Source organism: Barbus barbus (assembly GCF_936440315.1).
Source record: "Barbus barbus genome assembly, chromosome: 20".
In the NCBI taxonomy this organism is placed as follows: Eukaryota; Metazoa; Chordata; class Actinopteri; order Cypriniformes; family Cyprinidae; genus Barbus; species Barbus barbus.
This window is the reverse complement of record NC_136748.1, coordinates 26,008,687-26,034,550: the sequence shown is the minus strand read 5'-3', so window position 1 is coordinate 26,034,550 and position 25,864 is coordinate 26,008,687. Positions and strand designations below refer to the sequence as shown.

The window sequence follows — 25,864 nt, the reverse complement described above, 5'->3', positions numbered from 1 at the left end:
AGTTCACGGCAAAATTAATTCTGGCATTGTTTTCTCACCCTCATGTTGTTCCAAATGCGTATGACTTTCATTCTTCTGTGGAACACAAACTAAGATAATTTGGAGAATGTTTCAACTGTGTTTGCCCATACGTTGAAAGTCTTTTTTGTGTTATGCAGAAGAAATGAAGTCATGAGGTGAGTAAATCATGACTGCATTTTCATTTTTAGGTGAACTGTCCCTTTAAATCCCAAGGCAGGTGAGAACCAGTGATGACCTTAAATCCAATGTATTGAACCTTGAGGCGGCAAGTTTGAATATTATATGGGCAAGCACAAATTGATTTGACATCTACAGGCAAAATTCTCAGTATCTTTCAGGATTATTCTTTTGCTGTCCTATGACTTTATTTTTTACTGTTGCAGTTGATTTTATCCAATACTGTCAGTTATTTGTTCTGTAGTGATGTTAATAACTATTTTTAACGACTGTTGATTGTCATATCTGTATTTACAATGAATCTTTAATCGCCTTGACAAGAATTTATTGACTAAATGAGACATTGAGTGCATGAACAAGTTTGAATGGTAAAGGTAGTGTTAATTAAGACAATTATTAGGACAGTTGTTGAACTAAAAACCCAGGTAACAAATTTATAACATAAAAATGTTGTGCAAATATTGTTTTGAAATGTTTCTAAAACGTTAAAATGTCCAGTTTTCTTGTCATGATTGTTTACAAAAATGTTTCTTACAGTGTTCTACTAACTTTATCGCTCCAAAATACAGTGTTATATTCATCAAGTGGAAATAACATCAAGTGGACGTTCCGTTTTCTCTCAACATTATGAGATATTAAATCAAATATTAATAAAGTTTTAAGAATATTCCATAATCTTTACTTTAAGAATGTTTGTCCTAACATTTATATAACTTTTAAACTGCGTTAGTGAAAGTTGTGTGAATGTTCCCTGTTAGTCATGCTAACAGATAGAATGAATCATACTGCCTTGATTTTTTTTTTTCTTTCACTTTTTCTCGTTTGAAGTGCACATCTACAGCTTCCATTGCAGTTTGTAGTTAAATGTCTCTTCTTAACATATGTTCTTGCTCTCATTCTCATATCTGTGCAGCCTAAACATGAAGAGAGTTTCCCACAAGGCTTTGCAGTTCAATTTTGCCTGTAGTATATATCCCCTTTCAGAATATTGGACATTAATTTTGGTGTAATTTAAATTGCAGCCACTGCTGTATGATTTTCTGGAATAGTATGGAAAGAGTGAGTGCAGAGATGCCAGAGCTCTAGGTCCAACTTTACTGTTGCCTATGGTGTTGAAAAGAAATCCTTGGAGAAGTGTGAGGTACGTTACAGATAGAGAGAGTGAGAAAGAGCGAGCGAGAGAGAGAATGAGATTGCTGCGAGGACTGAATAGTAGACATTATCAGCTGAGCACAGGGGCTGAGAGGCAGCAATGTGATGTTGTTCCTGTTTGTGTCTTCCCTGCTTCCTGTTTGGATGTCCTCACCTAGTCTTGCTTCATCTTGAGCCTGGATGTCCTTTCCTGGACAATGTAATCAGAAGAATGAGCCAAACAGAGACATGGAGGAGAGAAACTGAGAAAGATATGGTCAAGGTGTGAGTGAGAGGAAGAGAAGAGCAATGAAAAAGAGAGAGAGGGAAAGATGAGATTGGCGAGCCGGCGTGTAGGCAGTCAGGAGTGCTCAGGTGTGGGGATTAAGCTATCCGCTCATTGCCGAGGAACCGCTTCGGTCGATCTGCTGCGGATACATTAGAGGAGGGTCGCTCAACATTATTTACCATCCACAAATAGCACAACACAGAGAACTAATGGATTCCTGATGAGCTGTCAGACTCCACATTCAATCTGGTGGACACCTGTTTAAGAGCGGACAGGAAGAGAGAACTGGACACTCAGGGCTCCTCGGGCCCCCTAAATGATGGACAGGTGAGAGACGAGTAATCTTTTTCTTTTTATTTGGTGTATAGTTTTATTGGGACTTACTTCAGTTAGGTTTACATTACTCAAGATATCTGAGTTGAGTCTATGTGGTAGATTTATGTTAAAAACCCATTATAGTATAAATATTCACCTTTGTGTGTGTATAGTTCAAAACTAACCACCTAGAAACTGCATAGCAACACATTAACTAACAAGACGTTATGTTGTTTATGTATTAGTATCGTTACAGTTATTGTATAGTTAGTGTGAACTGGCCTTTATTTCAGATACATTTACCTTAGCAACCACATACCAATGCCTTGGTAACCACCTGTAGCATTTTAACAATGCCATAGGAACATGCTGACAACACGATGACCTTAGAAACTATATGGAAATGCCCTGGCAACATCCCAGAACATCCTAGTATCTCCATAACAACATGCTGACATCCACAAGACCTTAGCAACTGTATGGTAATTCCCTAGCATCTGCACAGAACACCCTAGTAACTCCATAGCAACAGGCTGACAACCAGTAGTCCATTGGAAATGGCTTGACAACCACCCAGAACACCCTAGCAACTCCATAGCAACAGGCTGACAACCAGAAGTTCTTTGGAAGCGCCCTGGCAACCACCCAGAACACCCTAGAACACCTCACGACAGTGTGTTTTGGACAGTTTATTGTTTATATATTTGTGACTGTGCTTTAATTTATTGGCTAAACTATTTTAGTTTGTGTTTACATATTGCATTATGTGCTTAGATATGAAGGTTAGGATGACTTAAGGATTATGTAAATTATACTTTTCTGGAGATGATGATTAGAAGCAGAGATGTTGTCTGTTTTCTAAATCAGAGTGTTCCTCTAAAAAGCTATTTAAGGAAATCTCATTAACGCCTCTGCAAAATAACACATTCACATCTTGCCTGAGTTTGGTTCAAGCCAATTCAAGCAAAGTGTCCTCCTAATTTTCATACAATTTCCCTGTTGACGTGTTTTGGCTTTTAACAAGAATAATCTCCATCTAGTCTCCTCAGGTCTGTCTCAAGCAGGTAACAACCAACGGTATGCTATGTTTATTTATGTAGGACAAGAGGGCTCAAATTAGAAGCACATGGTGGAAACAACAGTTTGCAACACACTTTACAAGACTTTCCTTGCCAGCTCATTAAGGTTTCGGTCAGTGTGTTCGTTAACGGTGTGTGTGAGAAAGAAAACTGTTTTCCTGACATTAATGAGTGTCACAATAATTTCCTCACTTTGCACTTCACACATTGTCTTGGAGTACAGCCATGTACTTTGTCACAACCCTTAGGGGGTTATGCACAAGTTTTACATACAAATACACACTTCATATCCCTGACAATGAATCCAGGTGATAATTTGTCTCATTTCTGAGGAAGTTGGCTCATACCGTTGGCGTCTAAATTGTTCAGGCTGTTGATTTCATAGCTTGCACAGTAACTGTATCTCTAGACCTGATTTATACACAAACACTGAGTGTTATTATTGCTTCCAGCTATATTTTCACCTGCTCTTATCTGCCAGGATGCTTATTATTGTTGCCTCAATTTTTTTCCCTTACAGTAACCACTTCTCTCCACTCCTCTCAACAGAAATGTGATCAGTTCTCAAAATATTTATGAAATAGCAGGTCTGAACCACAGCACTCGAGTTTTTCTACGATAGCCAGAGGCTGAAGGTGTATATCTAAATAATGTGAAGTGATTTTAGTGCCAGGAGACCTGGGCTACCATAGATATCTGTACTGTGAGCTATTTTTCTCTCCTGTCTGTATCTTTGACCTTGAAAAGTTGGCAAAGGTGGAGAGCTTCAAAATGAATGATTGTGCCTGAAGGTAATACTACTGAAAAGTGAAATAACTGACACTTTCCTTCTGCTAATCTGAGATCCATCTTCTAGATCCCTTGGGAGGGAGTTTGTGATGATGTCTGTGTTGAAGTTTAGAGTGTAGATCTGTCCTGTCATGTTATGTGCAATATCTCTTATTTTTCTAGCTCCGTGCAGTTCATTAGAGCATCACTGCCAGACGCACCACCACGACCTTTAAAATGTGCACACAAACAGAAACAGCAGCCTAATTGTCTTTCCTGCTGAAAAGACGTGCTTAGACCAGCATGAATTTCAAGGCTGGTTAGTGCTCATCTGGTAGGTGGCTACTGTAGCCTGCTGTTGTCGACCAGCTTGGTCTTTTTGTTAAAGCTGGTTGACAAGTCTTACTGCTAAGGTCTTTACAATATTTCTGTTTGCACTGAATGGATTCAGATTAAAATAGTCTATAACAAAGGTTTTAATATAGATTTTTCATAAAAAAAACGTAACTTGAAAAAATTTGAGAAAATTTGAAATTTGAATATTGCAGATTGTAATTCTTTATTGTAAGTATTGTAATCCTAATCATTTATTTCATGCACCTTTCGCACTTTTATTTGTGATCTTAATAATTATGCATAATTATGGGTGTAAATAATTTTTTTTTCCTACAGATTTACAGTAGGACCCCATTCTGAAAACATTTTAGCCTGAGGAGACTGCAGTTATTTGGTCTTGGAGGGAATGTATTTGTCACATTATCTTTTTTTAATTATTCTTTACAGGTAAGCAGTCATAATTATTGAGCTATCACACTCTAAACATGACTTGTCAGATAAGAATTTTTTTGTGCACAGACTGTAGCAGCACACAGGAAGTCTTTATGGCGGATGGAGACGGCGATCGCGTCTGTTCCTCTCACAAATCAATCGTTTTGCCTCGGAAGACTTGGAATATTAATACTTTTTAAATAAATTATGATGGTAGTTGTATCTGCCTGCTATATCTTGTGTTTTATTGACAGATGGTAGATTTAGGGGCAGGGGTTGGGTTATGTGCTCATAAATGTGTGAATAATGTAATATAAATAAAACAGTTTTGACTGTTTATATTGAAACATCACACCCCTACATATATGCAATAATGACAATGTTATTACCCAATATATCATTTAATTATGACGATAAAATTCCCAGTATCGCGTCGGTATATTGATGCTAACGGTTTCCTATTTAAAACAACGGAGGACCCTTCACATCGAAAGGGGTACCTTGAGCGTCAAAAAGTGACGCCAAAACGGTCCTGACCATGCTTCAATATGTGACGAGTTGAGATGAGACTGTGTCGCTGGGAAATATGTTTTACAATCCTTTTCTGGGTCCCCAGCAACAAATAAACAAATAGTTTTTCCCATGCCATGTTTTCAAATTACCTCTCTCTTCATCCCTGCACCAAAAGCACTTTAGGTTTTTCAGTTTTTTTTTACTGCAATTTCAGCCTCCATCATTCAATCCCTGATCCAGTGGGAGTCTAAATGAGGCTGTGATAAGCCTCTGTACAGATATGTTTGCTCAGGTGAAAATGCTGGACCGATTGATCAATACTTCTCTAAGAGCCAGTTGAAACAGTCTCTAACAGGCTACGAGACCACGGTTAGAATCAATCGACCCTAACTTCTCCTTTTCCCGAGATAAAGCCATTCTCAATATCTCTTCAAGCACTAAATATACAAGGATTTCACCTGATGTTCACAAGTACAGACATTCTGTGAAGGTGGAAGCCACTGTGTATGTTTCTTGATGCATGGAGACCTAAGTTACCATTTGTAAGGACAAAGTTAAAGTTTAGTAGAATTGGTAGCATAGACAAACATTTTTAAGTTCAAGGACAAGTACATACTGATAGATTTTTAACTTAGAATTTCTATTTTTTTGACAACTTAAAAGCAGCTCAGACCTAATTTGTCTACCAGGAGTGGGGTTCAAACCCACGAGGACATACGAAATCTTAAGTCCAATCCTGAGTCTGTCTGTCTGTCTGTCTGTTTCTTTCCTTCTTTCTTTCTTTTAACAATGCAAATTGTGTCAAAGCAGCTTTACATCGGCTTTACAGTATTTAGACAGGGAAATAGTTTGTCGAAATAGTGTCATTCTCCACTGGCCAGACAAAATCAGCAGTTTAAATCTAGGCTAAAGCAGAATCATATTGTGCAAAGGACTCATCTGGTTCTTGTGGTCTTGTCCCCATGGCCGTCTTGGAGACAGGGTCTTCACTGGGGATCAGTCTCTGGGGCTCATCTAGGTGTCCTGGCTGTAGAGGTCATCTCTAGGTGCTGATCCACCATCTGATCTGGATACAGTTTGGATCTGGGTGGCTACGGTGACCTCGGAATAAGAAAGAAACAGACTATTATTAGCGTAGATGCCATTCTTCTAACAATGTAACAAGTACATCAGGTGTTTTGGGAAGTGTTCCCGGTTTCAGTTGACCTAATTAATGCAGCCTAACAATCCTATAACGGATTTGAATTATAGAAATGCGATAGTGTACTGTATTATGTGTAAGCCAGGTTAAAGAGATGGGTCTTTAATCCAGATTTAAACTGACAGAGTGTGTCTGTTTCCTGAACAGTGTTAGGTAGATTGTTCCAGAGTTGTTTGGGCGCTAAATAGGAAAACGATCTCCCGCCCGCAGTTGATTTTGATATTCTAGGTATTATCAAATGGCCAGAGTTTTGAGATCGCAGCGGACGTGAAGGAAAATAATGCGATAATACTGAGGTGCCAAACCATTCAGGGCTTTATAGGTAATTAGCAGGATCTTAAAATGTATACGATGTTTAATAGGGAGCCAGTGCAGTGTTGACAGAACCAGGATAATGTGGTCATACTTCCAGGTTCTAGTAAGAACTCTAGCTGCTGCATTTTGAGCCAGCTAGAGTTTGTTTATTAAACGTGCAGAGCAACCACCCAATAAAGCATTACAATAATCTAGCCTCGAGGTCATGAATGCATGAATTAATGTTTCTGCATTTGACATTGAGAGCATAGGTCGTAATTTAGATATATTTTTAAGATGGAAAAATGCAGTTTTACAAATGCTAGAAACATGTTTTTTGAAGGAAAGATTGCTATCAAAAAGTATGCCTAGGTTCCTAACTGATGACGAAGAATTTACAGAGCAGCCATCAAGTATTAGACAGTGATCTAGGTTATTGCATGCAAATGTTTTTAGTCCAATAATTAACACCTCTGTTTTTTCTAAATTTAGCAGTAAGAAATTGCTAGTCATCCAGTTTTTGATATCAACTATGCATTCCGTTAGTTTTGCAAATTGGTAAGCTTCATCAGGTCGCGAAGAAATATAGAGCTGGGTATCATCAGCATAACAGTGAATATCCTAATGACAATGATGAGTTAATAATATTCAGAAGAGGATCTATTACTTCTGGAAGCACCTCTTTTAGGAGCTTAGATGGAACAGGGTCTAAAATACAGGTTGTTGGTTTAGATGATTTAATAAGTTTATACAATACTTCATTTCCAATAGAAGAGAATGAGTGGAATTGTTCCTCAAGGGATCTATAGTGCATTATCTGATGTGATACTGTGGCTGACAGCTGCATGGTTAAAATTTTATCTTTAATAGTTTCGATCTTGGAAGTAAAGTAGTTCATAAAGTCATTACTACTGTGCTGCTGGTTAATGTCTGCACCTGCTGATGTTATATTTTTTGTTAATTTAGCCACTGTATTAAATAAATACTTGGGGTTGTGTTTGTTTTCTTGTAAAAGAGACGTAAAGTAAGCAGATCTAGCAGTTTTTGATGCTTTTCTGTAGGATAGGGTATTTTCCCGCCAAGCAATACAAAATACCTCTAATTTTGTTTTTCTCCAGCTGCGCTCCATTTTCCGGGCTGCTCTCTTTAGGGCCCGAGTGTGCTTATTATACCACGGTGTTGGACTCTTTTCCTTAATCTTCCTTAAGCGTAAAGGAGCAATCGTATCTAAAGTGCTAGAAAAGTGTGAGTCAATAGTTTCTGTTACATCATCAAGTTGTTCCGAGCTATTGGATATGCTGAGGAATTGAGATAAATCAGGAAGATTATTTATAAAGTAGTCTTTTGTGGTAGAAGTGATGGTTCTACCATATTTGTAACAAGGAGTTGGCTTTACAGCTTTAGCTAAATGGAATATACACGAAACTAGATAAAGATCTGAGATATCGCTCTGCTGCAATATTTCAACGCCACTGACATCAATTCCATATGACAGTATTAAATCTAGAGTATGATTTCTGCATGTCTGTCTGTCTGCCTGTTAAGCTGTACAATTGTCTGTCTGATTTTAGATATTCTGGAGCATGGCTTAGGGTTTCATTTCATAACAATAAGCCAGGTTTGACTCGAATACATAAAAATATACTCCTGTACTCTTCTTTCTTCTCACTCTCTTTCTCTCTGTAGTTCTCTTCTGAGAAAGTTCAGATCCTTCCTGTTCTCTGTGAGAAATCAGCACAGGAATGCTGGAAATGCTATTGTTGTGACATCAAAGACTTTACAGATGTCTCTTTTCTCTGCTGATTGGTTGTGACTTGCACGTAATGGCTTGAAAGAGCAGTTAGGAAAGTTGTGGCCTAATGGTTAGAGAGTCGGACTCATAATCTAAAGGTTGTGAGTTCAAGTCTTGGGCTGGCAGGGATTGTAGGTGGGGGGAGTGAATGTACAGTGCTCTCTCCACCCTCAATACTGTGACTGAGGTGCCCTTGAGCAAGGCACTGAACCCACAACTGCTTAAATGGCTGCCCACTGCTCTGGGTGTGTGTACACTTGGATGGGTTAAATGCAGAGCACAAATTCTGAGTATGGGTCACCATACTTGGCTGTATGGCACTTCACTTAACAACAAATCTTCATCAGTCTGTTTTGAGATGGACACTAGAAATTCACAGAAAAATGTAAATTGTGCAGCTTAACTTGTTTGCTCATAAAATCAGTTTTGCTCTGCATTGTTACATTTGAACTTTACAAGCTGCATTTTAAACTTGCAATACAGAACACTTTCCCTAAACAAACAAAAACTCAAAATCAATGTAAACAGCAGAGGGATTGCAGCATTTATGCACACATACACATCTGTTCTAGTTTTAACTTTGCTTATATTTGTTTATCCTCAGGGCTGCCCAGAAATTGAATCTGTCTTCCAAGAAGAAGAAGCAGCGCCCTGCACCCCCTGTGGCATGTGATCCGCCTCTTTTTCCCACCAACTTCAGTGGCATCCTGCAGGTGTCTCCGCCCCCTGCTCCGCCCTGCCTCTTACGGGCTGTCAACAAAGTCAAAGACACTCCCGGCATGGGCAAGGTACGATCTTTAATAATCTAGCAAAAAGGTCTGTGTTTAGCTCTTGTTGTTTTATTAGCCTTTACTCTCATTGTTGAGTGTGTTTTTCACCAACATATGGACATATATATAAATGCTTTTGCAAGCTAAACAGATTAATTTCAACATCTAATCAATGTATAACAGACTACTTTTATTATTTATTTATCTCTTTCAGCAATACCAATGCTAATGTTCCCTTGAAGTGGAGTTGAAATAATAATAATTACGAGTTCTGAGCACATGAATGACCAAGCAAGGCAAGAAAAAATGTAGTTGCAGAATGCAGAGAGATGTTGGCATGTCGATTTGATACATGTTGGAAAGCAGGTTTGTAGTGAGTGGTGATGAATGGTTTTGAAAGTTATTCTGATTTTACATGCTGTGCTTCAATTATTTTTAATATTTAAGACTTTTTTTAAAAAACAAGTGTAAAATGAATCACTCACTTCTCACTTTATGTAACAGGTGCACTTGATTGAAAATTAGTTAAACAGATTCCAGGTTATAGAATCATGCTTTTAATATTTAACATTATGCAACAAATAATTCACTATTATATACCAACATCTCATCCTTTGGACCAAATATAGTTTGCCACAGGTTTTGTGACTGATACTCTCAAATATGTTGTTCCTCATTCAAACTGATTAGAAAAAGCTCATCTGTTCACATTCGGGTTTTGTCCATCAGTTCTTTGTTCAAAGTAACCATTTGCTCTAGGGCAGAAGTATTGGAGATATTCCATTTCTGTTTGTAGTTTTTACAGAATAGAAGTCATTACTTTGCTACCAGGAGTGGGGTTCAAACACACAAGGATGTTTGTCTATTGGATCTTAAGTCTAACGCCTTAACCACTCAGCCATCCTGGTGTTCATTTTTTTGTTTGGGGTGGGGGGGGGGGGGGGGGGGGGGGTAGTTGTAGGTTAGAAATAGCTTCTCTAATATACATTAGGAGTCTACTTTCTCTCATCACTGAAGGATAAAGCAGATTTACTGAACTAATTTAATCTAGAACTGACAGTATCTAGAAGTGGGTTTTGAACCCAGAAGGACATTTGTCCATTAGAGCTCCATTGGAAGTGCAGTGCCTTAACCACTCAGCCGTCCTGGTTAGTGTTTTGCCTTGATATTTGCAGATGCTACCTGAATGAACACAGAGCCTCAATTGCTGTGCAAGTTCTAAAGAGATGGGCAGGACTGGGGTGTTTAGGCTGGATCGATTGAACATCATGGCATCTGGTTTCTTTTGCATCTTGCTCAGAGTTCAAAGTTGAGCTCATTAACTGGACAGCAGAACCAAATGAGCAACAATAGGGAGGCAAAACAGACACATTTTATTATGATTAAATTAGAAAATACACACCTATAAACCTGGTATTTATATCTGTTTACAAATAGAGGTCTTTCCCTCAAAAGGTGCTTACAGGAGATGCATTTTATATGAATTCCATGAATTTTGTTCCACAAAAGAAAAAAAGCCATGCATGTTTGAAATGACTTTAAGGTGAGTGAATGATGACAGTATTTAGCTTTTTGGACAATCTCAATATTGTCAAGAAATTAGCTGATTGGGGTTTGAACCCAAATTTGACCATTGGATCTTAAATCAAATACCTAATTTCCATTTCCAACACAACAACATTACTATATTCTGTTGGAAATTTACATTGATCTTCCAGGAGTGGGGTTCAAACACACGAGGACATTCATCCATTGGATCGTAATTCCAATGCCTCTGTAACAGATGAGTGTTACAGAGCGTTATCAAATATAAAAGTGGCTTCAGTTTTAATTTTGTGATGCAGGCATCATAAAACACAACTAGCTGAGAAATGTAGGCATGAGATTTGTGCTTTGGCAGCATGAGAGAACATATGGGGCGGATGCGAGAGAATGTTGCTTGCAGAATACATGTAGATCTCACAGGTGAAAGTGTTCTGCTGCAGGAGAGATTCAAGTGAGGAGTGGTTTAAGATGCATGAATGCAGAGGAACGTAGACCTTTGATATGACATTTTACATTATTGGGTGTTCTTCTCATCTGACCTGGCTGGTTCATAAGGCTATTGTTGATAATAAGTAACAGTCATTAAGAAGATACTTTCTTTCCTAAAGAAAGGAAATACATGGTGTTTATTACAGGAACAGTCCTCCTGAAGTTAAATGTCTTGGTTAAGTGAAGAATGGTGAAAAGAGATTATGAACCAGAACCTTCCAGGGGCCCCATTTGTTAAGATGTTTGTATAATGATCCTAAATGATCCAACAATTTTTATTTATATATATTTTTTTATTCAGCAATTAAAATCAAACACAATGTGTCTACTTATGTTATGCCCACAAATATGTTCTTATGGTTCAATTGGTTGAAGTTGAACTGTTGGTGTAAGTATAATAACATTTGAAGAGTTTATTTGCAAAAACAGATTTTTAACAATTTTCAAAAATCAAGTTTTTTCATTGTGCATTCCAATTAATCTCTAACTGCAGTTGGGTTATTTTGATTAGGTTAAAAAATAACTAAAAAACACAGCTAACAAGGGGTTCAAACCCACAAGGACATTCATCCATTGGATCATAACTTCTTCTGGTCTCCTGGACAAACAAGGATTTTTCAAACTCTGCTGCTCTGTGTTTCACGGAAACCTAGCTGAATGGCGACATACCGGACAGCGTGCTAACTTCCAGCTGATCAGAGCAGATCGCGACCAAGAATCAACAGGGAAATCGTGCGACGACGGGACGTGCTTTTACATCAATGAGAGGTGGTGTATAGATGTAAATGTGTTAAAGAAGATGTGCTGTTCTGATCTAGAAACGCTCTTCATTAACTGCAAGCCGTTCTATTCACTGCAAGAGATTTGTTTGTTCATTCTCGTGAGTGTCTACATTCCACCGCAAGCGAACGCAAGATCAGCTTTACAGAAACTCACTGATCTGATCACAGACACAGAACAACAACACCCAGACTCTGTTTTAATCATTCTCTGGGACTTTAATCAAGCAAATCTCTCCCGCGAACTGCCAAAATACCGACAGCACATCGCATGTCCCACCAGAGAGAGTAATATATTGGATCACTGTTACACAGTGATAAAGGACGCATATCACTCTGTCCCACGAGCAGCTTTAGGACTCTCTGATCACTGTTTGGTTCATCTCATACCGACCTACAGGCAGAAACTTAAATCTGCAAAACCTGTATTAAGAACTGTTAAAAGATGGACTAATGAAGCAGAGCGGGATTTACAAGCCTGTTTCTCTCTCACTGATTGGACTGTTTTTGAAGCTACTGCCACCGATCTGGACGAGCTCACAGAGACTGTAACATCTTATATCAGTTTCTGTGAGGATATGTGCATTCCTACCAGGACTCATCTAACTTACAACAACGACAAACCATGGTTCATTGCAAAACTCAGACAGCTCCGTCAGGCCAAAGAAGATGCTTACAGAAAGGGGGATAACATCTTGTATAAACAGGCCAAATACACACTGGAAAAGGAGATCTGGCAAACTAAGGAACACATTTTCTTCCAGTGATTCTGCTTCAGTGTGGAAAGTTATGAAAGATATCACCAGTTACAAGACACCATCCCCCAGCACTTTGGATAATCAATAACAGGGAGAAGACCTGAATGAGTTCTACTGTAGGTTTGAAAAAACAAAAGGGTAATCCACAAAACAGGCAATGGTTGGGGCAGGCAGAAAATGTGCACAAAACACCAGAATACAGTCCAGGGTCAAAACACAGGCAAGGCAAGGCAAGACTAGAAAACAAGGCAAGGAAACAAGGAAACCGCTTAGTAAAGTCCACTAGGGGAAAACAACACTTCGCAATGTGAGTGTGAAAGAGTGCGGCTTAAATAGTCCTCCTGATTGGAAATGGGTGTGTCTATAGATTGGTTCCTAGGCAGAGGGTTATTATTAGAAATGGAGTCCAGGGTAGAGTGCTCTCTGGTGGGGCTCATGGGCACTTCAGCTGGTGATCATGACACCACTTTACCTCCTTAACCACTCAGCCATCCTGGTCCCTTTTGTGATGCATCAGTTTTGAGAAACTGATTTCACGAGTTCGCACTAACATATAATATGATTGAGCAATTAGTAAGCATATTTGGGGTGCTGTCCAGAGGGAGGGCTCCGAGCTCGGGATAGAGCCCGAACCCAGAGAACCTACCCCCCCCCCCCCCAAGAATGGGATGAAATTAGATTGAGAGTGAGGAGTTGGGGTGGAGGCGGGATGCTGGAAAACTGTCATAGAACAGAGGTAAGTTGGCTGTATATATATATACATATACACACGGATTGTAGGTGGAGTGAATAACCAACACTCTCTCTACCCTCAATTCCATGACTGAGGTGAGACCCTTGAGCAAGGCACTGAACCCCCAACTGCTCCCCGGGCGCCGCAGCATTGGCTGCTCACTGCTCCGGATGTATGTTCACTACTGTGTGTACACTTGGATGGGTTAAATGCAGAGCACTAATTCCGAGTATGGGTCAGCATACTTGGCCACACACCACTTCCCTTTCCCTTTCCCCTTCACACGTATTGTGCTTGTTAATGAGATTAGCTGACGAGCTCCACCTGGGCCGAACTGATTGATTATCTGATCGTGGTCCTCCCGAACCTTGTTTATAAAACAACCACATACTGTACAGCCAAATTACTGTGTTCTTTTTAAAATTCACATTGATCTACCAGGAGTGGGGTTCGAACCCACGAGGACATTCGTCCATTGGATCTTAAGTCCAACGGCTTAAGCACTCGGCCATCCTGGTCTCTTTGTTGTGTTGAAAACCCCTTTTTCTTCCTTTTACAGATACTTAAGGACCAGTTTTGAGAAACTAGTTTGTTTATAAGACAACCACATACAGCCAAATGACTGTATTCTGTTTAAAATTCACATTGATCTACCAGGAGTGGGGTTTGAACCCACGAGGACATTCGTCCATTGGATCTTAAGTCCAACGCCTTAACCACTCGGCCATCCTGGTTACTTTTTTCCCCAGCCTGTTTCCAGAGTGGCTGGTTGTACTCATCTCATCCATACACTTCAGATCAGAAAACCATTCAGTTGAATCTCTAGTAAACCAGCATCATTATACACTGCAAAAGCAATTTCAGTACTCTCAGTCTTCAGCCCCCTGTCACTCTGTTTGTCTCTCTGTCCTGTCTTTATGGCTGCATTCCTTTATCAATTTACATGCTCAGTCAGCACACCGTTCGCATCACTGATTTCTCTGTCAGTTTGTTGTTTTTCTATTTAAAGCCACACCAGTAAGCTCTGGTACAGACAGAATTCGTCAAACGCATGCATTGGTGCGAGCGCTGACAGCGGAGGAGCCCCTTATGGGGAAAGTTGATCCTGCTCTTCAGTGCATCGCAGGGAAACCAGCATATCTGGCATTCCTCTCAGACATCAGAGGATGGGGGATATTCATCTGTGTTTGGACAATACGGGTCATGATATTTAGTTCTGGCACCTCCCAAAAAGTCTCACCAAACAGAACCATCCCATATGGCTGTGGGTTTGTCTAAAGCATCTTCTGTGAAACAAAATTGTGACTTTTGAAAGCTTATTTTGAGAGACTCATTATTAACCACATGGTGAGTTGTTATTGAGAACTTTCGGTGAGTTCATAAAGAGTCATCTTGCACTGGAACAGCTTGAGTTCATCTGTAAACAACACCCACATTTAGGCTGCATGTTGTGCATTGCTCTGGCAAACTAAAATGAATCGTTCTCCAGTAAACCGGAACATAAGCAGGATGGTGGGCAATGCAAATTCTGGCATTTGCAGCAGAAAAATATCACCTTTCTCAAGGGACAGGGCTGTAACAGTGGCCTTTGGATATAAGAACATTGTGCGAGAAGATATTGGTGGGTGTAGATGCTCTATACGGCTGCTTTTGTGGCGCCCACCGAAAGCGATCAGCTTTGAGATAGAGATGAAAGACAGACATATCATTCGTATTTGTACTGAATAGAACTAATTAAATAAAAACAGTATCTGAAATAAAATTGTGCTTTGCGCTCTGGCAAATTTAATGTCACATTCTTCTCCTATGATGATGTGAATATTATTAGGAATTCGTTCTAAATGTTTGTCTGAATGATGTTGCCCTTTCATCTTCAGCCTTGCCGTTTCACACCAGTTCACACAGTGATCATGATTTGCACCATCAGGGTTTTATGACAGTGTGACTATAGATTAAATACGAAGGGCATCTCCATTATCTTGCTAATGATAAACAATTGATGAATGACTTTCAAACACGTCTGGATGCTAAATTTGTACATGTATCTATTGAATTTAACAGATCAAAGCAAATCTATATTTTCCTATATCCTTTGAGTCTCTTTCCATTTCATCCCCACTCTTCTCTAGTACATTTCTGGTGGTTTATATGAATCCTGGGAGTTTGACAGATTCATCAATCTTCTGGACAGTGCAGGCACTGACCTAAAAAAAAAAAAAGAAATTATATTCAGCGGCTAATCAATTTTTAACAGCGCTTTCTAAAACTGAGGTGTTAAAGAAAAACACCTTACAGGCATCAAGGAGTGAGAAGAACATGTGGGAATTCAATAGTCTGAAATATTCATCCCATTATTCCTGTGATCATTTAACTGTGTAAAACAGAATATCAGTTTACACGGTGAGGAAATATGACACCAGTGAATGATTCATAACTTTATATTGCATGTAAATGTAAACTTTGCAGACCCTGCCTGGAAGATAACAGATTAAAGGTTGATATAAAGTCCTGTTCTGCTCTTATCTATATATTATAATGGACATATCAACTGCAGGCTTATTGATTCTACAGAGTAATCCAAGAGGCGATCTTTCAGCCCACAATAAAATATGAAGCTTGCTTTTTCTGCATGGCTACAAGCGCATATAAGTAGCTGGATAAGATCTGTGCATCCCCAGTCCATACTTCAAATGCCATGATATAAATCAAATCAATCGTTGAAATGAAAAGTGTTCAAATGGCATTTCATCATGACATTTTTTTCTAAACTCTTCTGTAAATATCAGGGAATAAACCATAGCATGTTTATTTATTTTGTGTATAGATACAAAATAAATATAATAAGCAATGAACCTGTGTTATCATAATGCATGATCAAATCCTCTACAAGTGTGCAAATGTTTTCACTAAGTGACCTCAAGCTAACAAGATGATTTTTGATTGATTGATTGATTGATTGATTCATTGATTCATTCATTCATTCATTCATTCACAAAACATGCTTTTGATAGCTATGGGCATCACTGAAAATGAAAAATAATGATAATTTGCATAACTTATTGAACTGCAAGTTCAAGTCAAGTCAAATCTGCTTTATTGTCAATTCTTCCACATGTACAGAGATTTGTAATTGCGTTACTAGCAGACCCTTGGGTCGTAGTATCAGTGTTCAGTGTTGCATGGGGTAAAAGAGGGGAGGGGGGGCAAAGACGGGAAGGAGTTCAGCTTCCTGACAGCCTGATGTATGAAGCTGTCCTTCAGTCTGCTGGTCCTCGCCTGGAGACTCCGGAGTCTCCTCCCTGATGGCAGCAGACTGAAGAAGCTGTGTGGCGGGTGGGTGGGATCACCTGCAATGCGGAGGGCTTTGCGGATGAGACGGGTGCTGTAAATGTCCTGGAGGGAGGGGAGAGAGACACCGACGATCTTCTCAGCTGCTCTCACTATGCGTTGAAGTGACTTGCGGCAGCATGCGTTGCAAGTGCCATACCACACAGTGATGCAGCTAGTCAGGATGCTCTCGATGGTGCCTCTGTAGAAGGTGCACATGATGGGGGCCGGCTCATAAGGGTCAGTTCTTAAAACTGACTAGTCTGGTAGCACTGCATGTTTTTGATTCACTAAAAAGAACTTACTTTAGAGTCATTCGGACATGAACTGGACTACTGCGTTCCACTGTATATTTATGATTATCTAAAATAATCTAAAATAAAAATAATGGGTGGTGATGGCACAGTGGATAAGACACATGCCTTTGGTGTGAGAGACCCGGGTTCGAATCCACTGTGAGACACCAATGTGTCCCTGAGCAAGACACTTAACCCCCTAGTTGCTCCAGAGGCGTGCGACCTCTGACATATATAGCAATTGTAAGTCGCTTTGGATAAAAGCGTCAGCTAAATGAATAAATGTAAAAAGAACCGGCTCCTAAGAGTCATTTGTTTTTGAATCGGACTATACTCGTCGCGCTGCATGTGTTTGACTCACTAAAAAGAACTGAATCATTAGAATCAGTCTAGTCTTGTCGTGTTGTATGTTTGTTTATGTGTGTACGCTGCCGAAACAACTCGATAGAAAAAAACCCCGCTTTTTTTGCCATTGTTTTGCAGTGCATGGTACTTTCGTTGGCTTATATCAAATTCAAAATAAACCGATTTTGACGACTCATGTAAAATATTAAATATTTTGCCTTGGTGATGAAAATTAAGTTTAAGCTACGGGAAAACAGTAGGCTACAGTTTTCCTGTAGTCTATGCTGCCTCTTCAGGCACTTCAAGAACAAGTTCATATATTCACTAAAAATCACCTTGAGACCATCTGATTTAAGTTAAATAGCAAATATGGTCAAAAAAAGTTAAATTGGAATTGAGAAAAACATCATTTTTTTGCATATCTCATCTGGTAGTTTGTTAACTTATACAGTAACATCCATGTGCCACTCAAGTTTCCAAATACATTTTGGGGCCATTGTATCTTATTTAGGCATGAATAAAATGATGTTTTATAATGTAATGATGAGAAATAGTAGATATGTGGGCACCACTGAAGTATGTGGGTTTGGCTCTCGCTCCAGTGTTCTTAAAGATCTGTAATAACCCAGAAGAGAGCATCTCCTTTAATTAGTCGTGCTGCTTTATCCAAACTGTTCTCACCCACAAGAGCCGTGAGAGCTCATAGAGAGACCACCACCTCCTCCTCCTCCATCCTGCTGCATATGCTGCCTAATGAGCCCTCCTACCGTGATCTTATCCCTGCTTCTGAAAATCAGAGGCTCAATGCAGGCAATGGGTTGCAAATCACCAAACAGAAGAAATTCTATTTGTGGTAATGGGCTTTGAGATGCCGGATGTGACTAAACAAACCTGGGAGGATTGGTTATAGGGAACAGAAAAAGACATGACTCTTTGTAGTGCAGGGACTGTGGATGTAGAAAGGGGTTTCATTAAATTCTGTCTGCCGGCACGTTATTAGATCTGAGCCGGTTTGAGGCTATTGGTGTTGAAACTTATCACCATGGCTCAGAGAGGAGCTTTTCCTCAAAAGTAGACCGTATTGGCTTGTATATATAAGTCGTACTGTATCTACTGTAGCTGCATTGTTAGAAATATTGCCACGTGGATTAGGGTGATGTACAGGCGGCAATGCATGATATGACAGTATCATTACAGCGTCAAAAGTCAGGCATTCCTCTTTTCCCAGACTACAAAAGAGCTGTCCTGATTTGTGTGTACATATTCAGCAGGTTAGTCCAGAAGTGTTGTGTATGATCGATGTGTCCTCAACAATGCACCTCATGCATAATTCAGGTGGAATATGCAAAAACTGTAGGCAGGGTTCACTTTGCTATTAAATAACACCAGGATGAAATATTTAACACACCATAATGACATTCCTGGAAGTCTGTTCCCATGCAGGGAAGGCAAAAATGTACAGTTTTTACTTGTTCCTTGTAGTTTCCTACTTATCAGATTTTTTCCTTTAAGAAATTACACTAGAAATGTCATGTGAAGACATCTCAGATTTGCCAAGATACCAAAGTTTGCAATAAAAAGCCAGAGATTTCAGTATGATCTCATGCAATTCTCATCAAAATAAAAGACCAAATTATTAATTTAATTATTATTATTATTACATTTTATTCTGTTATTGTGTTAACAATTAGCTTTTTATTTATTTCTGCTTAAGGAGTAACATCTGACAAGTTGATATTCAAATTAAATAGTAAAAAAAAAAAAATATATATATATGAATTCATTTGTGTGAAATGCACAATAATTATACACATTATTTGGTGTAATAATAATAATAATAATAATTTTCCGTGCCAATTAACTATTACGCACATCATCTATGAGGTTTCAGAAATGATATAAAATGTAAAAAATTAAATGTTAATCTAAATGTTTTAATTTCATTAATGAAATGAAAGCATAAGGGGAGATGGAAATAGTTTGTCATTTTAAAATTTTGATTTTGTGAAATCCACTTGAAATCTTATAGAATTATGTTGCCTGTCCAGAGGCAATAACAGGGATATTTCCTCTACATATGATCTCAGATCTTTTATTGATCCATAAATTAGAAAACAACAAGTCTTGAGAGATGCTGTTTTTATTATCTTTGTGCACTAAAATAATAATCTAAAGATGAACCAATAATCACAGTGCCTAAGAACAAATACATGCCTGAATGACTAGAGAAGCAATTTTCCTGCTTTATCAAAATGTCTATCAATGTAATGATGATGGTATTATAGTTGCTAATCCATATGGCGTCGAGATTGTATTTCTATGGTAATTATGTCTGCTGCTTTGATTTTGGCTTTGCATTGTGAAGACAGACTAAACTGCTGTGTTCTAGGGTCAGAAAAAAAATTGTTGTTTGAATATGTGCTTAACTTGAAATTTAATATTTAATGCTTTGATTTCAGTAATTACATTTCACAGCGTGACAGATGTTATAACTGCCCCTTGAGCTGCTCTGTGACCACATTTCCGTATCTCCATAACAAGCAAGGACTCAGAGAGAAAGCGTATTAGTCACAGTTTATAGAGAACCAAGGAGCATTTATTTATGGGAGGCATTTATAAATGGGATGATGTATTCAATAGGTCTTCATTTCATCCGGGGCTATTTATTTAGCATAGCGAATATTTGTAGGCCAGTTATTTGAAGGTATTTCATAATGCACTTTTTAGCAAGGATGCATTAAATTGATCAAAATTAACAGCAAATAAATACATAATGTTACAAAATATTTCTATTTCAAAGGAATGGTGTTCAAAAAAACAAGGTACAAACAAACAAATAAATAAATAAATAATAATAAAAGTGTACCCGGAGTAATAATGCTAAAAATTCTGCTCTACATCACAGGAATAAATTAAATTGTAAAATAGATAATAATAGAAAACCTTTATTTTAAATTGTAATAATAGTTCATATTGTGTGAAGATGGGGCCTGTTAATATTACTGTTTGGGCAAATAAATGCAGCCTTGGTGTCCTGAATATCTGTGTTATGAGTCAAATATTTATAACCACTGTGTCTAGACTGCAAAGGAATGGTGAAAGATCACTTTTGCAGGAAACCCAAGATTTATCCCCTGTCTTTCTGCAGGGCTCAAACAATCACTTGTGTGTTCTAGTCCACTAATCTGTAATTACATTCAGTCAATGATGGTTTTACTGAGCACACGCTTATAAACAGGGCACCAGGTTTGATGTCTATCATATGTGTGTATGTGATGTGGAAGGGTACATAGGTTATATTAGACTATTTATTACATCACTTAAACGTAGTTGCAGACTGAGTTTCAAGTAACAAGTAAATGTTCAGCTATAGATTAGATTTATCTAACATTTGGTGGATGTGCAGTCCAGATATATTGACTATATACACAAGACTTTTTGTAGACTGTGCATGCTCACTGGATTCAAAATCAGTCTCTTTTATTTAAAGAAACTTTTTTTATGTAAATACAAGTTCTCAAATCTAAACTTCAGCTGAAGTTACTTGGTGTACCTTTTCCTTAATCTTGCACCTGCTTCTTGCAGCATTATTGAGGTTTAATGCTTGCCTGCTGTCTCCACATATTTGACTGTGAAATATTAAAGAGTTATGAATAACTCTCTAAGTATCACTGCACACAGTTTTGTCAAAAACATGTTAAAGTTTGGGGGGTTTATAGTCTTAAAAACTTGTTCAAAACCACTTGAAACAGCAAGGTGCTCTTATAGAAAAAGTGTTCGGAAAGGAGATGCAAACTTTCCACAATCTGTCAACCCTTGATAAAGCTATAAACCTATTTAAAAGCTTGTTCTCCCTCAAGCAGCATGTTGTTTTGTTCACAGAAACGTTGGTTGTGGTGTTACTCGCAGAGAGGTTGCTGCTGAGCAACATGACACTTTGATATGCTGCATTACTGAGCAGATGTTGTTGTGTTTCTGTGCAGGTTAAAGTGATGGTACGCGTATGTCCTTCATCGCCCGCCAGCGAGGCAGAGTCCAGCTCCTTCCTGAAGGTCGATTCTCGTAAGAAGCAAGTGACCATCATGGATCCAGCGGTTAATTCTCAGCAGAATCAAACTCAGAAACGCGGCAGCTCCAACCAGGTTCCTCCAAAGATGTTCGCATTTGATGCAGCTTTCTCCCATGATGCCTCTCAGGTGAGGGATTGTTGCTAGTTTTAAAGGGATAGATCATTTTAAAATGAAAATTCTGTCCTGATTTACTCCCCCTTGAGTTGTTCCAAACCTATAGTTTCTTTTTTCTCTTAAAGATATTTTAGTATCCGAACAGTTGACAGTATCCATTGACTTCCATAGTATGGAAAAAAAAAAAATAATACTGTGGAAGTCAACTGTTTGATTACCAACATTCTTCAAAATATATATTTTTTTGTGTTCAACTGAAGAACGAAACTCATACAGGTTTGGAATAACTTGAGGGTGAGTAAATGATGCCAACATTTTCATTTTTGGGTGAACTATCCCTTTAAAGATTGTGCTTCTTGAGCGGTATGTTCTTAATAAATTGGCAGGCCCCTCGGAGCAACCTGAGGTGCCTAACAATGCTGATTAAGGTTAAAAGCAAAATGGCAGTTGCTTATATGTTACCCCTCCTGGGAATTTGAATAAGCAAGATTATCAACCACAAAGCATTACTGGGTAGTTGATAAAACATGGCCAAGAAGTCATTGCTGCTATGCAGAAGATCTCACACCTAATCTTGCACAAAAATCTAATTTTAAGAAGTTTTAAATAAAAAAATAAAATGTGTTTTAAATAAAATAACATTTACTCATTTAGCAGACACATTTTTAAAGTGACTTACATTTATACTTTGAGCAAAACAATGCTATTAAATGAAAATATCTGCTAGTGCAGTAAAACACTTTTATAAAATATACTGTACATTCTCTAAAAACAAGTCTTAATGTGTTGTTATGCAGTGCTGCTCAAGTTTCTCTTTTTTTGCTTGTTTATATAATTTGAGATATTTTTATCAAAAAAGCCAGAAATATTTAATTTAATTTAAGTCATGCCATTTCAGTTATTTTTGCAGTGCATGAATTTGATTGGCTGTTCTCTGTTTCCTGGCAGGCAGAGGTTTGTGCAGGAACTGTGGCTGAGGTCATCCAGTCTGTGGTCAATGGAGCAGATGGCTGTGTGTTTTGCTTCGGACACTCCAAACTAGGTAAAAGACAAACAGCTGTGAATTTATTTAGAATTTATATATATATACAGTACTGGTCAAAAGTTTGGGATCAGAAATTTTTGTATGTTTTTAAAGGAGTTTCTTATGCTCATCAAGGCTGCATTTATTTGATCAAAAATACATGAAAAAAGTAGTACACTGTAAAATAAAATAAAAAAAGTTGAGCCAACTTAAAATCTGCGGAAACTGGTTGCCTTAAAATTTTAAGTCGGCTCAACTTTTTCTTTTTTTTTACAGTGTATTGTGCAATATTATTACTATGTAAAATAAAAAATTTCTATTTTAATATATATTAAAATCTAATTTATTCCTGTGATGCAAAGTCGTCAGTGCCACAAGATCCTTCAGAAATTATTCTAATATGCTTTTTTTTTTAATCAGTGCTGGAAACTGTTGTGCTGCTTAATATTTTTCGGAACCTTTGATTCTTTTTTTGATGAATAAAAAGTTTAAAAAAAGAGCATTTATTTAAAATAGAAATCTTTTCTAACAATATACACTACTGCTTAAAAGTTTGGGGTCAGTAAAGTTTTATTCTTTCTTTTTTTTTTGAAAGAAATTAAAACTTTTATTCAGCAAGGATGTGTTAAATTGATAAGAAGTGATAGCAAAGATTTATATTTTGAATAGACGCTGTTCTTTTTTAAACTTTTTATTCATCAAAGAATCCTGAAAAAAGTATCACAGTTTCCAAAAAAAATTTGGCAGCACAACTGTTGCCAACATTGATAATTCTAATAATAAATCAGCATATTAGAATGATTTCTGAAGGATCATGTGACACTTTAGGTTGGAGTAATGGCTGATGGAAATTCAGCTTTGCATCACAGAAATAAATTCTATTTTAAAGTATATTAAAATAGAAACCCATATTTTTTAAAATTGTAATAATATTTCACAATATTACATTTTTTTTCTGTATTTTTGATCAAATAAATGCAGCCTTGATGAGCATAAGAAACTTTTTTTTTAAATATTAAAAATCTTACTGATCCCAAACTTTTGACCGGTAGTGTGTGTATATATATATATATAGGGATCAGGGAAATTTGTGTCTTTCTAATATATCAGCATCCAGCATTTCTCTAATATATCAGCTCATCACAGAAAAGTGCTTCAGTTGCCCTTTACTAATACCTTGTAAGTGCTTTCAGGCAGATATTTTTCTTGCCTTTTTAATGAATGTCAGAATGTCACACTGTAATGTTTCTATCTCCATATCACAGATGTGTTTTATGTTCAATAAATAACCCCCCCCCCCAGACAGTCCCATACTCAACCGTTCACATCCTGTGAATTAGATGGAATTAGTTTTATAGCACGCATGGCAGACTACAAGATGATCTCACCCTGTTTTGCCGTCATTGTCTATTGTTGTTTCTGGAAGATTAGTGTAAAATTTAACCAGCCGTTTGCTCTGAAAACAATGGAAAAGTGCCACTGTGGTTGCTGGTCAGTGATTTGATGACAGCGTGTAATACCTCAGATGCCTCGTTTCCATTAACCTTTTCTTGAAAACCAAAGACTGTCTCATACATCATTGGAAAAGCATTCTACGGTGATTTCATTGGTCAGCCGTGCAAAGCTAATTAACTAGCCATAATAACCCAGAGACTGGCCTGTTAGTGCTTTAGAAGTAATTACTTTGGATATTTGGCCCGAAAAAGTGGTTGTATAAAAACAAGAAACAAAAGAATCAAGCTGAACTTGAGCGGTGCGAGGAGCTGACCTCTGGTCACCACTGGTGCTTAAGTGCATGAGAACCTAAGATGCAATCGTTTAAGATTTATCTGGCTTGAACACATAGATTTGTTTTTGTTTTTGACCTTCAAATCAACTAGAGAGCGCAATATTAATCATGCATAATACTGCCTGACCTCTAGATCCTGTATATTATGCTGGTTGTGAGGATGCAGAGGCCGTATTGTGAATGTTAAAATACTCTAGCGGTATTCTAGAATGAAGTTTTATTTCCAGCCCTGAAACTGCTTGATCAGCCCGGAGGCTTATTTATGGTTTATTGCAATAAGTCAGAATCCATAAAATTTAAGGACAAGTTGAAGCCTATAATGGATTTGTGTGTGTAACATTTTTAAGAGAGATGCTGTAGTAATTGAATATCATAAGCTCTGCCTTCCCATCATGCCACTCTCCATCCAGTCTGATTGAATTACTGACTCTCAGTTCATCTGCGAAGGAGCATCCGTCTTATTTTCCACCTGGAAGTAAAAGCCCAGCGACTTTAATTGATGTGAAAGACCATTTTCAACAGAGCATGTTTGATATGTTACAGTCAGGACATAAAATAAATAATCAAATGAAAAAGAAAATGCATCAAAACAAATAATAATAAAAAATGAATATAATTAAAAGATCAATTCAATTAAATGTAATCATTTAACAGAATGCATGCACTTTTAGTTATGCTTTTGTTTTTAGTGGATTTTAATGCAGAGTAGTCATGATGACAAATTATATGTTAGCCAGGTGGACAGGTATTTCACATCATAGCTGTATTTAGCAATATAGTAAATATGTAGCATGTATTTTAGCACGTCTGGATCGCTGTATTAAACCAATCAGTATACAGAACTATTTTATTGTCTGATAAATACCATCTGCAACTAAACGATTACCTTTTTATATACCATTTTGTTAGTGTAGTCCTTATAATTTACATTTACCTCTTAAATATTTTTACTTTCAGTGGTGGAATCAGTGTTGTTATTGTGAACTAAAACTAACTTGTTTTGTTTTCATTAATTACAATATAGCCAAAATGAAATAAAATGTAAATAGTAGATGAAAACTTAAACTTCAAAAACTGGCAATCAGCTGAAATAAAATACACTGAATTACTAAAATTACAAAAAATACAAATAATTCCAAATAGAACATTTTTAGAAAAAAGTAATAAAAACAACAAAAGCACATAAAAATGTCTAAAGTGAAAACTGAAATATAAAAATAAAAGCTATTTTAAAAAATATTAATAAATACTATAGTAGTATATAAATAATACTAAAATAGCACTCGGTGGGAAAATATAGAATGAAATATGATGGACCAGAATATTTTTGATTCCGGTTTTTTCCATTAAGCAGCTCCCTTGTAAAATCAATGAAGAACCTGCCACAACAGTGAACACTTTCTTAAACACTTTTTAAAAATCCGCTCCAGGTGTTTCATATTAAATCATGAATAAATTTATTATTTGCTACAACTGC

General features: G+C 37.5%; 1 protein-coding gene across 2 annotated transcripts in view; it reads left to right on the top strand.

The window, feature by feature from the left end:
• LOC306886116 (kinesin-like protein KIF26B) overlaps nt 1-25,864 on the top strand; it is a 103,212-nt gene that overhangs the window by 63,278 nt on the left and 14,070 nt on the right. For both annotated transcript variants that reach the window (XM_079442998.1, XM_079442999.1), the window contains exons 5-7: nt 8,953-9,136; nt 21,374-21,586; nt 22,523-22,616. In XM_079442998.1, the coding sequence (XP_079299124.1) occupies nt 8,953-9,136; nt 21,374-21,586; nt 22,523-22,616 (491 nt within the window). The remainder of the gene's footprint in view (nt 1-8,952; nt 9,137-21,373; nt 21,587-22,522; nt 22,617-25,864) is intronic.